The sequence below is a fragment of the Mauremys mutica genome, chromosome 12 (genome assembly GCF_020497125.1).
Source record: "Mauremys mutica isolate MM-2020 ecotype Southern chromosome 12, ASM2049712v1, whole genome shotgun sequence".
In the NCBI taxonomy this organism is placed as follows: Eukaryota; Metazoa; Chordata; order Testudines; family Geoemydidae; genus Mauremys; species Mauremys mutica.
In genome coordinates this window covers 14,885,780-14,900,498 of record NC_059083.1, presented here as the reverse complement: position 1 = coordinate 14,900,498, position 14,719 = coordinate 14,885,780, and the positions used below count along the sequence as shown (strand labels likewise).

At 49.8% G+C, this 14,719-nt stretch overlaps 2 protein-coding genes across 2 annotated transcripts; both read right to left on the bottom strand.

Annotated features, from left to right (window-relative positions):
- Window positions 1–6,765: 6,765 nt before the first annotated feature.
- LOC123346055 (zinc finger protein 160-like) lies at window positions 6,766–8,354 on the bottom strand. Its single transcript, XM_044983261.1, has one exon. It carries the CDS (start codon window positions 8,349–8,351, stop codon window positions 6,906–6,908), a length of 1,446 nt encoding a protein of 481 aa, XP_044839196.1. The 5' UTR covers window positions 8,352–8,354; the 3' UTR covers window positions 6,766–6,905.
- Window positions 8,355–8,511: 157 nt separating this feature from the next.
- LOC123346590 (zinc finger protein 620-like) lies at window positions 8,512–11,557 on the bottom strand. The gene is made up of 4 exons (XM_044984065.1): window positions 11,389–11,557; window positions 9,630–9,809; window positions 9,063–9,176; window positions 8,512–8,728 (listed from the first exon to the last, which is right to left on the bottom strand). The coding sequence occupies exons 1-4, from the start codon at window positions 11,555–11,557 to the stop codon at window positions 8,607–8,609; spliced, it is 585 nt and encodes a 194-aa protein (XP_044840000.1). The 3' UTR covers window positions 8,512–8,606.
- Window positions 11,558–14,719: the final 3,162 nt, after the last annotated feature.

Genomic DNA, 14,719 nt, shown 5'->3' with positions numbered 1-14,719 from the left:
CTCCGATTTGCCCCCTTTGCCTCTTTTTAACCCCTGTAAAAAGCACTCAGCGCAATCGGATACTTAGGGCAGGGTGAAGGGCAGTAGCTTCAGCAGATGTTCCTGAGCACGCTCAGTTCACCATAAGTCGCACATTCCTACAGGGAGCAGTTTTCTGTACTGCACCTGCGGGAGAGTTAATGAATCCATCCCAATGGGCGAGAGCAGCTCTGTCTGTGGGAGAAGCTAAAAAAAAAAAAGCCAATTGACTCTCCTTTGGCAGGAGGCAGGTGTGACAGGTTGGATCACAGAAACTCCCGCATGGGTGGCAAGTTTGTAAAAATTTTGGTGGTGCCCAGAACCCGCCCCTCAACTTTGCTCCCCCAAACTCTGCCCCCACCTGCCTAAGGCTCTGGGAGGGGGCTCGGCAGGGGAGGTCTGGGTGCAGATCCTGGGCTGGGGATTAGGGTGCAGGAGGGGTGCAGGGTGCAGGCTTTGGGCTGGGGCAGTGGGTGGGTGTGCAGGAGGGGTTGAAGGGTGCAGGCTTTGGGATGGAGTTTGGTGTTGGGAAGGGGTGTGTGGGAAGGGGGAGGGAGTTTGGGGATAGGAGGTAGTGCAGGGTGAGGGCTGTGGGGCTGAGGATGAGGGGTACATGATGCAGGAGGGGGCTCAGGGCTAGGGAAGAGGGTTGGGCTGTGGGGTGAGGGCTCTGGATGAGGCGTTCATGATGCGGGGGGGGGCTCAGGGCTAGGGCAGAGGGTTGGGCTGTCGGGTGAGGGCTGAGGATGAGGGGTTCATGCTGCGGGAGGGCTCAGGGCTAGGGCATAGGGTTGGGATGTGGGGTGAGGGCTGTGGGGCTGTGGATGAGGGGTTCATGCTGTGGGGGGGCTCAGGGCTGGGGCTGAGGATTAGGGTATGGGGGGGATGAGGGCTCTGGCTGGGGGATGAGGGGTTCATGATGCAGGAGGGGGCTCAGGGCTAGGGCAGAGATTTGGGGTGTGGGGTGAGGGCTGTGGGGCTGAGGATGAGGGGTTCATGATGTGGGGGGGCTCAGGGCTGGGGCAGAGGATTAGGGTGCGAGGGGATGAGGGCTCTGGCTGGGGCTGAGGATTAGGGTGCAGGGGGATGAGGGTTTCATGATGCGGGGGCGCTCAGGCCTGGGGCTGAGGATTAGGGTGCGGGGGGGATGAGGCCTCTGGCTGGGGCTGAGGGTTTGGGGCATTGGAGAGGCTCAGGGTAAGGGCAGCCTGCCTTGCCATTAATGAATGGCAGGCACTAGGACCCTGTGGCAGCAGGCAGGGGAGAACTGAACGTCTGAACCACGTGCCCCAAAGCTGCAGACTTAACTTAAAAGCAACTTAAGAAGTGTTCCTGTCTTCAACACTCAGATGCCCAACTCCCAATGGAGTCCAAACCCCAAATCAATCCATTTTAACCTATATAAAGCTTATGAAGGGTAAACTCATTAATTGTTCGCCCTCTATAACACTGATAGAGAGGTATACCCAGCTGTTCCCCCTCCTCGCCCCACACCCCAGATACCAATGGGCGGTGCGACGGGTGCTGGGGGGACGGGGACTTGGGCGGTGCGACGCGACAGTCGGGGGGGGCGGGGAATTGGGCGGCACGACGCAACGCTCGGGGAGGGGTCGGGCGGCGCTCTTTTTTTTTGCTTGGGGTGGCAGAAATGTTAGAGCCGGCCCTGGATGGGAGCCATCAAGATTCCAAAGCACCATTAATGGCCCACACTTTGGATAATTACAATAGGCCCTCAGAGTTATATTTCGTATTTCTCGTTTCAGATACAAGAGTGATACATTTATACAAATAGGACGACCACACTCAGTAGATTATAAGCTTTGTAATGATACAAGAGACCTTTTGCGTGAAGCATATTTTAGTTACATCATATTCGCACTCATCACCATACTTCATAAAATCATATAGAGTGCAACGTCACAGCAGGCAAATGGAAAATGCCAGCCATAGGGGATTTCCCTGGCAGATAAGATTTCCAACTCTCCCAGACCAGACACCATTGCTGCAAATGACGTCCAGTCCAGGATGGTTGGCAACCCTTCGAGCAGATGAAAAAATTCCCCCCCAGACCCTAGAAGTGGCTGAAAAGCTGAAGAATTATCAGCTCTGGTCTGAGCATGGGCAGCATGTATAGCAGGCCAGAGGAAGGGAGGTTAAGCAATGGTGGTTGAATCATGAAAGGACATAGGAATCTTTAGCGCATCTGGCATGTAAATGTCTTGCGACTTGGGCTAGAACAGTGCTGTAAGAATGCCTCTTCTCACTTTCAGCATTATCTCACACAAATGTAAACACACTTGTTTGTCTAAGCGATTGGCTGAACAAGAAGTAGGACTGAGTGGACTTGCGGGCTCTGAAATAGTACATTGTTTTATTTTTGAATGCAGGTATATTTTACATAATTCTACATTTGAAAGTTCAACTTTCATGATAAGGGGCTTGCACTACAGTACTTGTAATAGGTGAATTGAAAAATACTATTTCTTTTGGGGGTCTTTTACAGTGCAAATATTTGTAATTAAAAAGGGAGCACTGTACACTTTGTATTCTGTGTTGTAATTGAAATCAATATATTTGAAAATGCAGACAACATCCAAAAATATTCAGAGAAATGCTATTATATCATTGTTTAACAGTGCAAATAATCACATGATTAATCAGGATGAATTTTTTTAATCACTTGAAATCCCTAGTTCTAATTGATTTCTTTGTTAAAATTATATGGTAAGAAAGAGAAAGGCAGCAATTTTTCGGTAATAGTAGCTGTGACACTTTTGTATTTTTCCAGACCAAAACAAAGGCTGCTCAGAAAAGGAAACTGTTTCTCCCCATTTGAATGTATCTTTCATTTTCATTGGGTCTGGGTTCTCTGCTAACTCCTTTCTTGATTTTGTTTTTTTCATAAGCATCTTCAGGGAAACAGGTAACCCTTTACAGGTAAAACAATTCAGAACAACAGCTAAGAAGGTCTTTATAGTTAACTGACTGGGCTGGCATACATAAAGGCTGCTACCTTTCCCCCTATATTCATGACACCCCTTTGACGCCAGGAAGGTCCTGCTCCCAAAATCCTGTAGCAAATTCAGACATCTCAAGCTGTACCACATTCACCACATTCATTAATAAGAAGCACAGCAATTTATAAACGTTTGTAGATAAATCTCTGCATTAAGCATCTTCACATAACTTTCATATGGCTTTGTATTATGCCTCTATTTTCATACAGCCTTGTATCAGATCCTTATCTAGAAAACTTTGTATTGAGCCTTCGCATAATGGTAAAAAAAAAGTCTTTTTGCTAGAAGTAGAATAAGATCGCCTCCCCACCCCCCACACACCCCTTTTAATCAATTGCCCTGTTGAATGAACGAGGTGTGAATGAGTAAAGGGTGGAAGGCAGCACCTCCAGATAGCTGCAACCCTTGGAGAGGGGATGGAAGCCAGACCCAAGAACAATCAAACTTGTCAAGTGGGCTCACTAAAGAAGATCAGACATATTGACGGCCTTGGGGGTTAGAAGCAAGCTCCTCCTTTTGGGAACACCCTCTTTGAACAGCATTGGGACCAGGGCCGGCTCCAGACACCAGCCTACCAAGCACGTGCTTGGGCGGCACCTTGGGCGGGGGCAGGAATCGGGGTTTGTTTTTGTTGTTTTTGGTTTGGCCAGGCGGCACTGGGGGGGGGCAGGGACTTGGGCGGCCCTGGGGGCGGCGGGGACTTGGTTGGCCCGATGCGGTGCTGTGGGACGGGGACTTGGTCGGTGCGACGCGGCACTGGGGTAGGCGGGGACTTGGGTGGCTAAATGCAGCGCTGGGGGGCGGGGACTTGGGCAGTAAAACACGACGCTGGGGGAGTGGGGACTTGGGCGGTGGGACGCGACATGGGGGCCAAGAATTTGGGTGGTGCAACCCGGCGCGGGGTGGGCAGGGAATTGGGCAGCACTACGTGGCGCTGGGGGCGGGGACTTGGGCGGCATGACGCGGGGGGCCAAGGATTTGGGCGGTGCGACCCGGTGCGGGGAGGGCGGGGACTTGGGCGATGCGACCCAGCGCGGGGGGCGCGGGGACTTGGGCGGTGTGACGCAACGCTCGGGGAGGGGTCGGGCGGCGCTCGCGGGGGTTGGGTGGCGCTCTTTTTTTTGTTTGGGGCGGGAAAAATGTTAGAGCCGGCCCTGATTGGGACAGCACCCAGAAGGAAGGAGCACAAAGGACCAACGGACAGAGATACAGATTTTGAATCTGGTACAGATTAGCATGAGAGGGAAGCTGCTATAAATGTGAGGTGTCTTGCAGAGGATCCTGGGTCTCGTCTTGTCAACATGGGAGCATCGATCTGGATCGGCAGGAAACCTTTGTTTGCAATCCCACCCGACTCTGGAAAAGTCCCAGCTTCAAGGTGGATAACAGGACCAGGTGACAATGTTATGCTTATAAAACGCACACGGGCTCTTTTTCAGGGGAAAAGACAACAGGCCACATTTATTGAAAATACAGCATGAAAACTGGCACATTCATTCACACATATACACACACGGGTCCCACAGATGGTCTTATAGTCCCCACTCTGTCGTAGCTCGAGTCAATCTAATTGGCAGTTAGACTGAGCACGAGTGCGGAGCTGGGCTCTGTCGGTCGCGATCCGATGCGCCGAGTCCTTGCAGGACTGAACCCAGAGTTCCATGAAAAACACCCCATATTTACACCTGTAAATTCCCATCCGAGACTACTACAATTACTATCTTCTAGGGCTGTCGAGTGATCAGAAAAAGTATTTGTGATTAATTGTGCTGTTAAACAATAATAGAATACCATTTATTTCAATATATTGGATGTTTTATACATTTTCAAATATACTGATTTCAACTGCAACACAGAATACAAAGTGTACAGTGAGCACTTTATATTTTTTTATTACAAATACTTGCACCGTGAAAAATGAAATAGTATTTTTCAATTCACCAACCGCAGATACTATACTGCAATCCTTTTATCATGAAAATTGAACTTACAAATGTAGAATTATGTACAAAAATACCCACATTCAAAAATAAAACAATGTAAAACTTTAGATCCTACAACTCCACTCAGTCCTACTTCTTATACAACCAATCACTCAGAAAAACAAATGTGGTTACAATTTGCAGGAGATAATGCTGCCCGCTTCTTGTTTACAATGTCACCTGAAAGTGAGAACAGGCGTTCTCATGGCACTATTGCAGCCGGTGTCGCAAGATATTTATGTGCAAGATGTGCTAAAGAGTCATGTGTCCCTTCCTGCTGGAACAACCATTCCAGAGGACATGCATCCATGCTAATGATGCGTTCTAACTGAAGCAGAGTGGACCGACCCGTGTTCATTTCTATCGACTGAGTCAGATGCCACCAGCGAAGGTTCATTTTCTTTTTTTGTGGTTCGAGTCCTGTAGCGTCTGCATCTCAGTGTTGCTCTTTTAAGACTTCGAAAACATGCTCCGCACCTCGTCCCTCTCAGATTTTGGAAGGTACTTCAGATTCTTAAACCTTTGGCCAAAAGCTGTAGCTATCTTTAGAAATCTCAGATCGTTAGTTCTTTGCGTTTTTTCAAATCAGAAGTGAAAGTGTCCTTAAAATTAACATGTGCTAGGTCATTATCCGTGACTTTTATAATAGGAAATATTTGGCAGAATGTGTGTAAAACAGAACATGGGACATACAATTGTCCTCCAAGAAGTTCAATCACAAATTTATCTAATGAATTATTTTTTTTTAAAAGAGCACTGTCAGCATGGAAGCATATCCACTGGAATGCCGAAGCATGAAGGTACATAGGCATGTTTAGTATATCTTCCACAGAAATATCTGCACTGCCAGCTAAACGTGTCATGCGAACACCTTCTCAGACTTTCAGGTGACATCATAAATTAGAAACAGGCAGCATTCTTTCCCGTAAATGTAAACAAACGTATTTGTCTTAGCGATTAGTAGAAAAAGAAGTAGCACTGAGTGGACTTCTAGGCTCCAAAGTTTTTAACTGCTTTACTTTTGAGTGCACCTATATAACAAAATAAATCTACGTTTCTAAGTTACACTTTCCTGATAAAGAGATTGCACTACAGTACTTGTATGAGGTGAACTGAAAAATACTAGTTTTGTTTTGTGACCACTGTACACTTTCTATTCTTGTTGTGATAGGAATTAATATATATGAAAACATAGAAAAATATCCCAAAACATTTAACAAATATCACTTGGTATTCTATTGTTTAACAATGTGATCCATTGAGATTCATTTTAATACACACCATTATTTTTTTGAGTTAATTGCAATTAATCAACTACACTATTATCTTCTTCCAAGTTTTTAACAATACAAGTTCACATTCAAAGTTCTAGTCTATATAACTTGGAATGGCCGCCAATATCATTTACAAACTTTTCTAACATGTCTTTAAATGTTGAATCTGGGTCAAATAGCCTGCAAGGTTCTTAACTCTTTCTGGCCAGGTGTCACAGAAGTTTAGATTGTGTGTGAATTCTCCAACGTTTAATGACGTCTGATCACTGTCTGAAACTTTTGTCACAGTCCAGTACTTATGGAGTCTTGCTCTTGAGTGGATTCTTTGATGTAAAACAAGGACTGATCAGTTTCTGAAATGTTTCCCACAGTCTAAGCACTTATCCGGTCACTCTCCAATGTGGATTGCTGGATGTTTAACAATGTTTGATTGCGTATAAAAGTTTTTCCACAGGCTAAGTGGTTACAGGGTGTCTCCCTGGGTGGATTCTCTGATGTAAAACAAGGGCTGACATCTATTTGAAATGTTTGTCCATAGTCTAAACACTATGTGTGTTTTGCCTGATGTTTAGAAGGGCTGAACTGATTCTGAAACTTCCCCAGAGTCCAAGCACTTATGGTCTTCCCCTTGTATGGATTGACTGATGTTTAACAAGGGTTGAACTCTGCATGAATCTTTTCCCACAGTCTGAGCACTGATGGGGTCTCTCTCCTGTGTGGACTACTTTATGTCTAACAAGGCCTGACTGCCGTATGAAACTTTTCCCACAGTCTAAGCACTTATGGGGTCTCTCTCCTGTGTGGATTGCCTGATGATTAAGAAGGGTTGATCTCCTTATGAAACTCTTCCCACAGTCTAAACACTTGTGGGGTCTCTCTCCTGTGTGGATTATCTGATGTTTAACAAGGTCTGACCTCTGTATGAAACTTTTCCCACAGTCCAAGCACTTGTGGGGTCTCTCTCCTGTGTGGATTCTCTGATGTGTTTTAAGATGTGATCTCTGTGTGAAACTTTTCCCACAGTCCAAGCACCTATGGGGTCTCTCTCCTGTGTGGATGGCCTGATGTTTTAAAAGGTCTGACCCCTGTATGAAACTTTTTCCACAGTCTAAGCACTTATGGGATCTCTCTCCTGTGTGAATTGCCTGATGATTAGCAAGGCCTGACTTCCATACAAAACTTTTTCCACAGTCTAAGCACTTATGGGATCTCTCTCCGGTGTGGATTGCCTGATGTTTCACAAGGTTTGACCTCTGTATGAAACTTTTCCCACAGTCTAAGCACTTATAGGGTCTCTCTCCAGTGTGGATTGCTTGATGTTTCACAAGGTTTGACCTCCGTATAAAACTTTTCCCACAGTCCAAGCACTTATGTGGTCTCTGTCCAGTGTGGATTGCCTGATGTTTAACAAGGTCTGACCTCTGTATGAAACATTTTCCACAGTCTAAGCACTTATGAGGTCTCTTTCCAGTGTGGATTGCCTGATGATTAGCAAGGCCTGACTTCCATATAAAACTTTTTCCACAGTCTAAACACTTATGGGGTCTCTCCCCCGTGTGGACTGCCTGATGTTTGACAAGGGCTGCCCTCCGTATAAAATTTTTCCCACAGTCCAAGCACTTATAAGGTCTCTCTCCAGTGTGAATAGCCTGATGTTTAACAAAGTCTGACCTATGTACAAAACTTTTTCCACAGTGGAAGCACTTATGGGGTCTCTGTCCTGTGTGAATCCACTGATGATGTTTAAGATTTGATCTGTGTGTGAAACTTTTCCCACAGTCCAAGCACTTATGGGGTCTCTCTCCAGTGTGAATAGCCTGATGATTAACAAGGGCTGACCTATGTATGAAACTTTTCCTACAGTCCAAGCACTTATGGGGTCTCTCTCCAGTGTGAATGGCCTGATGATTAACAAGGGCTGACCTATGTATGAAACTTTTCCCACAGGCCAAGCACTTATGGGGTTTCTCTCCTATGTGGCTTATCTGATGTGTAGTCAGTGCTGACTTCCAATTCAAAGAGTTCCTGCCGTTAAGGCATTGATAGGGTTTCTGTCCCATGTGGCTTCTTCCATGGTCCAACCACTGAAGTGATTTCTCTCCAGTATGAATTGTCTGAGGTGAAACAAACTGTGGTCCCAGAACGAATCCTTTTCCATAACCAAGGCATTCATGGTGTTTGTCTTTCCTAGGGGTTGTCTGCTGGGCTGTGGGATCCCTGTATCCTTCCCCACAGATAATAAATTCATCCATTTGCTCCCTTGAGTAGTTTCTCAGCAGCCTCTCTGACCTCTGCCAATTTCCCCAGGCTTCTCCCTATTCCAACCACTGGGAAAAATTCCCTGCAGCTCTTCCCACAAAGGTCTCCTGTGGTTCTCCGTGCCCAGGAACTTCCTGTTGTTGATTCCTCTCCTTTTTCTCACTCACTGGCTCGTTACCTGCTGGGAGAGAGACAATCCAGACAGGAGTCATTGTGCCCAGGAGAAAGGAAGAGGAAGAGCACCGAGGGAAAACCCAACATTCGAAAGATGCACAGATGGAGCAACTGGATTCTACTTCCACTTCCCACCCAAAAATTCACAGAGAAGGAACGTTGGGAAGGAAACAGCAGCAGGTAACAGGACACGTGGAAAACAATGTCAGTGATATCTGCTGACTGCAACCCTGCCCTGGGTGAGATGAGGAAGAATGGAGGGCACTTACTGATACCATATTTTTGGGATTCTCAACTTTTTCCTCCATTCCCCAGATGGTTTGAGTGTCAGTCCTCACCTGTGTGGGCACCTCTTGAGATCTCTCTTTCCTCGCAGGCCTGTAGATCGGGCACCCACGGCTCTTCCCCTTGTTCCAGCCAGGTGATCAGGTCAGGTTTGGGAAGGGAGAATCCTGTGCAGGTGGTGAAATCAGAGCAGATCAGGGTGTGTGGAGGATTGAGAGAGCGTCTGTCACAAAGGACATTCCGTGGGCGGAACCTGTCCCTGTGCTGTGCTGGGGGAACATGGAATCCAAGAGGACAGGAACATGGTCACTGAGCCCCTTTGAGGGAGGCAGATGTCTGGGGGAGGTGACACCCTCACTAGAAGTTCCTGGCATCTGTGCTCTCTGGGGGCCCTGCTGACGCACCCTCAGCTCTGGAGTGGGGTGATTTTGTATATCCCTTAGGTTTTGACACCCTGATCTCATTTCGAGAGTATATGGAGTTGCAAGTCTCTCTCACACGGCAGCTGTGCATTACAGAGCCCACTCCCCTCCAATCTAACTGACCAGGGAAGAACCTGACTAGTGACAGACACGCAGACTCCTCGGCTTCTAATAACCGAGGAGCCGGGAATCCCTTACCCAGCGAGGTCACTGTCTCGTAGTTCTCCTGCATGACGTCCCTGTAGAGGGCTCTCTGAGCGGGGTCCAGCAGAGCCCCCTGCCCCTGGGTGAAATACACAGCCACCTCCTCGAAGGTCACCGGCATCTGAAACAACAAGAATCCCCCACTCAGCATCTGCTGCCCCAGCCGCAATCCCACTAGTCATGGGGGAGGAAGGCCAGAAAAGCAGAATCCCACCCCCACCCTGCTCAGAGAAGCCAGGAGGCTTCAGGGGGTAGGAGATGGTGAGAGCTCCTTGTCCCCCCAGCACACGGAGCAGGGCAGGGTCTTCTCATTTCCCATATGCCTGCCAGCCACAGGCTGATACGGGAAGCAGAGCTCTGAGCCGGGGACAGGAATCCCGACAACTCCCCCCCCCCCTCCGCCGTCGTATTTCACAGAAGCCTCTGGCCAGTGGGGGTGTTTCATGGGTCAGAAAGTCCCCCCCCACCCCTCCAATGAGCCTGTTCATAAAATCAGGCCCAGATCGATCATGATCCAGCAGGTTTCTCAGACCCCGTCCCCTCCTTGCCTCACCTTGTGTGTTTCTTGCCCCTCCCCCTCTACAACAAATCCTCCCCATTCCCCCACAGCTCCCTGCAAATCCCCTACCTGAGCTGTCTCCATCACAGCCATTTCCTTTCTCTGTCCTTTGGAAGACGGGACGATCTGGAGCGAAACGTGGACGCAATTCCTCAGCCTGTGGGGGCGAGAGGGGCGATGGGGGAGGTTACAGAAGGGGCTTCAGTCCATGTCACACCCCCTCTCCCTGCAGACAGACGCTCTGGGCTCTGCCGCACTGGGAAAACCCTCAGTCACTTTATCACAACACAGATCCGGCCCCTCCCCCCAGCACTGAACCCCCTGTGACACCAGTAGGTCCCTCCAAGGGGCCCTTTGTGCAGAGTCATTTCCCTGCCCGGCTCCAGCCCTTTCCGCAGGTCTCTCCATCACCTGCAGGCTCAGGGGCAGGTGTGGTTAGAGGGGATTTTCCCCAGACGGATTTTGCTGAGAGCTCCTGATTTCTGCGCTAACAAGCTCTGTTCTACGCTGTGTTCCCAGCGATCAATAAACCTTCTGTTTTGCACAGCTGAGTGAGGAGGTGGGTGCAGGGCCCCTGTGGGGAGCGGGTCAGGCTTCTCCTTAGGCTGCCCCAGAGGTTCTGGCTGGGGCTGTGCAACCTCCCTGGGCTCCGGGGATGGGGAGGCTGCGGCCACATGCTCAGCAGGTGTGTGTGGGGGGGGTTATTGGGGGTACTCAGGGGCTGGGGCCCTGCCCCTACAGTGGGGGGAGGGGCTTGCCTCCCCCAGCCCTAGGTTCACCCCCCACCAGCTGTTCCCCGTTCTTATCCCTAGGTCCTAGGATGGAAACCCCTATAAGGGGGGGGGCGCGGCAGGGCCCCACCATTCTAGAGCCAGGGCCTGTGCTACCCCCCCGCCCTGGTTGTGCCCCTGTCCTGGACCCCGCTCCTTCCCCGGCTCCCAGCTGGGCCCCTTCCCACCCTGGATTCTGTTTGGCTGCCCACCTTCTGCCCCTCCCCCCGCGCCCCCGCTCCAGATCTCCCTGAGCTGCAGCCTCCGTCCGCACCAGCGCGGCCAGGGGCGGGGAAACAAAGCAGCCGATGTGGGGATTGGGCGGGGAGGGATGGAGGGTAACGTGATCCTGCCCCGCACCCACCGGCTCTGCCGGCAGCTTTCCCGGGCCCAGGGCAGCGAATCGAGGCGGGGTCTCTCCTACCTTCCTCCAAGCGGCTGCGAGTCACTTCCTGCTGCCGGGACGGACCCCAGCGATCGCTCCCCGCAGAGCCGCCTCCCGGCTGCTCCTCGGTCCTAGCGGGAAACCCACCGATCTGCGCTTCTCCCTCTGGTTCCGGCTCCCAGGACAGAAGGGAGGGACCATCTTCCATCTAGCGGGGGGAATGAGTGACACATTTTTCCTAAAATAGTTAATTAACTTAAGGAGAAACCAGTAAAGATGCGCAGAGGTACGCGGGGAAATGGCCCCGCTATTGGGGGGAACTTTCCTGACTTAAACACCCCCGGGTGGAATCGAATAGCGGAAGGATCTGAGTCCTCGCTCCCTTCACCCAGAGCCTGCCTGACCCCGAGGGCTCCACTTCCACTCTGCTGTGTGGGAAAGTCCTTATAACCCCGACAAGCTGGGCCCAGGCTTCCTGAGGGGCCCGTCCCCCACCCTGGTTGTGACCACTCAGGACACGGGCTAGAGCGTCCCCACTCTGTGGCACTTCTTCCGCTCTTGATGCTTCCCTGACCATTGTCTATGCCCCAGAACAAATGCAATTTATTAAACAGCAGCTAATAAAAGAAATCAGGAAACAATGGGGAAGGCGAAAGGAAAACACTTCGCCCCACTCTGCGGGCCTGGGGGAAGCACAAACAGCGTCTGTGGGATGCCCGGGCAGTTCACAGTCTGTCCCTCCCCCGTCCCAGGCCTCCTGCCCAGGCCCTGGCTGTGCTGCAAGGATGCTGCAGATCAGACACATGCTCTGGCAGTGGCCACACGCCCTCAGGCTCTAGGTGACAGGACCCTTCTTCCTAGTGTCCCTGGAAAGGTGCAAATTCAGAGGGCAAATAAAAAGCCCCCGAACTTGGTGATCCTTGAGCACTTCTGGCTGCTGACCTAGTTCTGTCCCTGCCCTCTCCCAGGGTTCCACGGGGTGCAGGCCATGGACTGGGCACCCCTGGGTGGTGGTAGGGGGGAATTCCAGTACGACAGGGATGACTGCATCAGCTTCCATGTCCAGCTTTGGGCCCCTTACCCCTTCTGTGTCCCGACTCCCCCCCTCCTAGAGCACAAGTGACCCAGGCTTTCTGAGGGGCTCATCCCCCAACCTGGTTGTGACCGCTCAGGACACGGACACAGTGATGGAATTTCTCCCCTCTGGATGCCTCCCTGATCTCTGCCCTAGCCAGTGTCTATCGCTCAGAACAAATACAATTTACATAAACAGCAATTAATTAAAAAAATATGGACATAGTCAGAAAGGAAAAAGGAAAACTCTTTGCCCCACTCTGCAGGGTTGGATTAACTTTTCGTGGGCCTGGTGCCAAACGTATTTATGGGCCCCCATGGGGCAAGGTGCAGGGGGCGGGATGGTCCGTCTCCAGAGGGAAGGGTGGGCTGGGGGCAATGAGGCACAGTGCGCTGGGAGCGGCCTCGCTCTGCGCAGCCCAGCAGAGGGCGCGGTTTACAATCCAGCCCAGCCCTGTGCTGCCAGCGTTCCCCTTCCCCTTGCGGGCGGGCCCCCACCACACTGCCCCCCGACCGGTCAGTTTTCCTCCCCTGCCCAGACCCTGGCCGGCCCCCTCCTCCGATTTGCCCCCTTTGCCTCGTTTTAACCCCTGGAAAAAGCACTCAGCGCAATCGGATACTTAGGGCAGGGTGAAGGGCAGTAGCTTCAGCAGATGTTACTGAGCACGCTCAGTTCACCGTAAGTCGCACATTCCTACAGGGAGCAGTTTTCTGTACTGCACCTGCGGGAGAGTTAATGAATCCACCCCAACGGGCGATAGCAGCTATGTCTGTGGGAGAAGCTAAAAAAAAAAAAAAGCCAATTGACTCTCCTTTGGCAGGAGGCAGGTGTGACAGGTTGGATCACAGAAACTGATGTGCCAAGACTACTTCTGCCCCTGCTTTCCCTACCAGCCTGGAACTCCAGCACCGCCAGACACACCAGTCTGCTCCAACACAGACCCAGGGTCTGAACCACGTGCCCCAAAGCTGCAGACTTAACTGAAAGCAACTTAAGAAGTGTTCCTGTCTTCAACACTCAGATGCCCAATTCCCAGTGGGGTCCAAACCCCAAATCAATCCATTTTAACCTATAGAAAGCTTATGAAGGGTAAACTCATAAATTGTTCACCCTCTATAACACTGATAGAGAGATATGCCCAGCTGTTTCTCCCACCCCCCACCCCCCAGGTATCAATACATACTCTGGGTTAATTAATAAGTAAAAAGTGATTTTATTCAATACAGAAAGTAGGATTTAAGTGGTTCCAAGTAGTAACAGACAGAACAAAGTGACTTACCAAGCAAAACAAAACAAAACACACATGTCCAACCTAATACAGTAAGAAAGTGATTACAGATAAAATCTCACCCTCAGATGTTTCAATAAGCTTCTATCACAGCCTGGAGCCTTCCTAGTCTGGGCACAATCCTTTCCCCTTGTGGAGGCCAAGAATTAATTAATAAAGGTTTGAAGGGATCTTAATGTATGTTAGCTAATATAGCAGAAGTTAAGATGTGACCCTGCATGCTGTGAGATATGTGGTACAGAGAGAATTGTGTGAAGAGTCGTTACGACCTTGTGAATTGCAGTCTTGTTTTCTGTTCTAGTATTGCAGACAAATAAGATAGCGAATAGGCTTATGTATAAACAAATGCAAATGTTTACTTCTACTGTCTCCAGGTTTGCTAGCCACTGTCTGTAAAAAAGGTATAAAAATTGTTATGATTGTTTACTAATTGAGAGAGATCCGTCCAGGACAAGGGGCAACCCAGTTCCTGACACTCTCTCCCTCTTGTGTTCACTAGAGAAATAATAAAGTATTTGGTTTTGCTGCACCCAAACAAAAAGCGAGAACTTAGTTTTTCTTCGACAATTTGGGGGCTCGTCCGGGATGGCAACGCCCACGGACACACAGATGGCTGCTACGGATCGTTCCCCTTCGAACCCCATGGCGCCACAATAGAGGTAAGAGACCTTTTGAAATCTCTATTGGGTATCGGAGGAGGACTGTCTGTGGGGGACGTCTGTTTCTGCTGGGCTCACGCCATCTGAACTTATTGACAGTGCAGCAGGATCAAATGCAGAGTGGTATTGGGGAGAGGCCCCAATAAGGTTAGTTTATAGCAGTACTAGGAACTGCTGAGTTGGCCAACAGGTAATGCATAGGTAAATGCATTAGAATGCACCGGTGCTGAGGGGTTTTTACTGCCTCAAGAGGGGTTGTCATACCGCCTCATGGTATTGGTCCGGACCAGGTAACGATGCATCTTGGTTAAAAAAAAAAAAAATTTTTTTAAAGAGATAAAAAGGTTA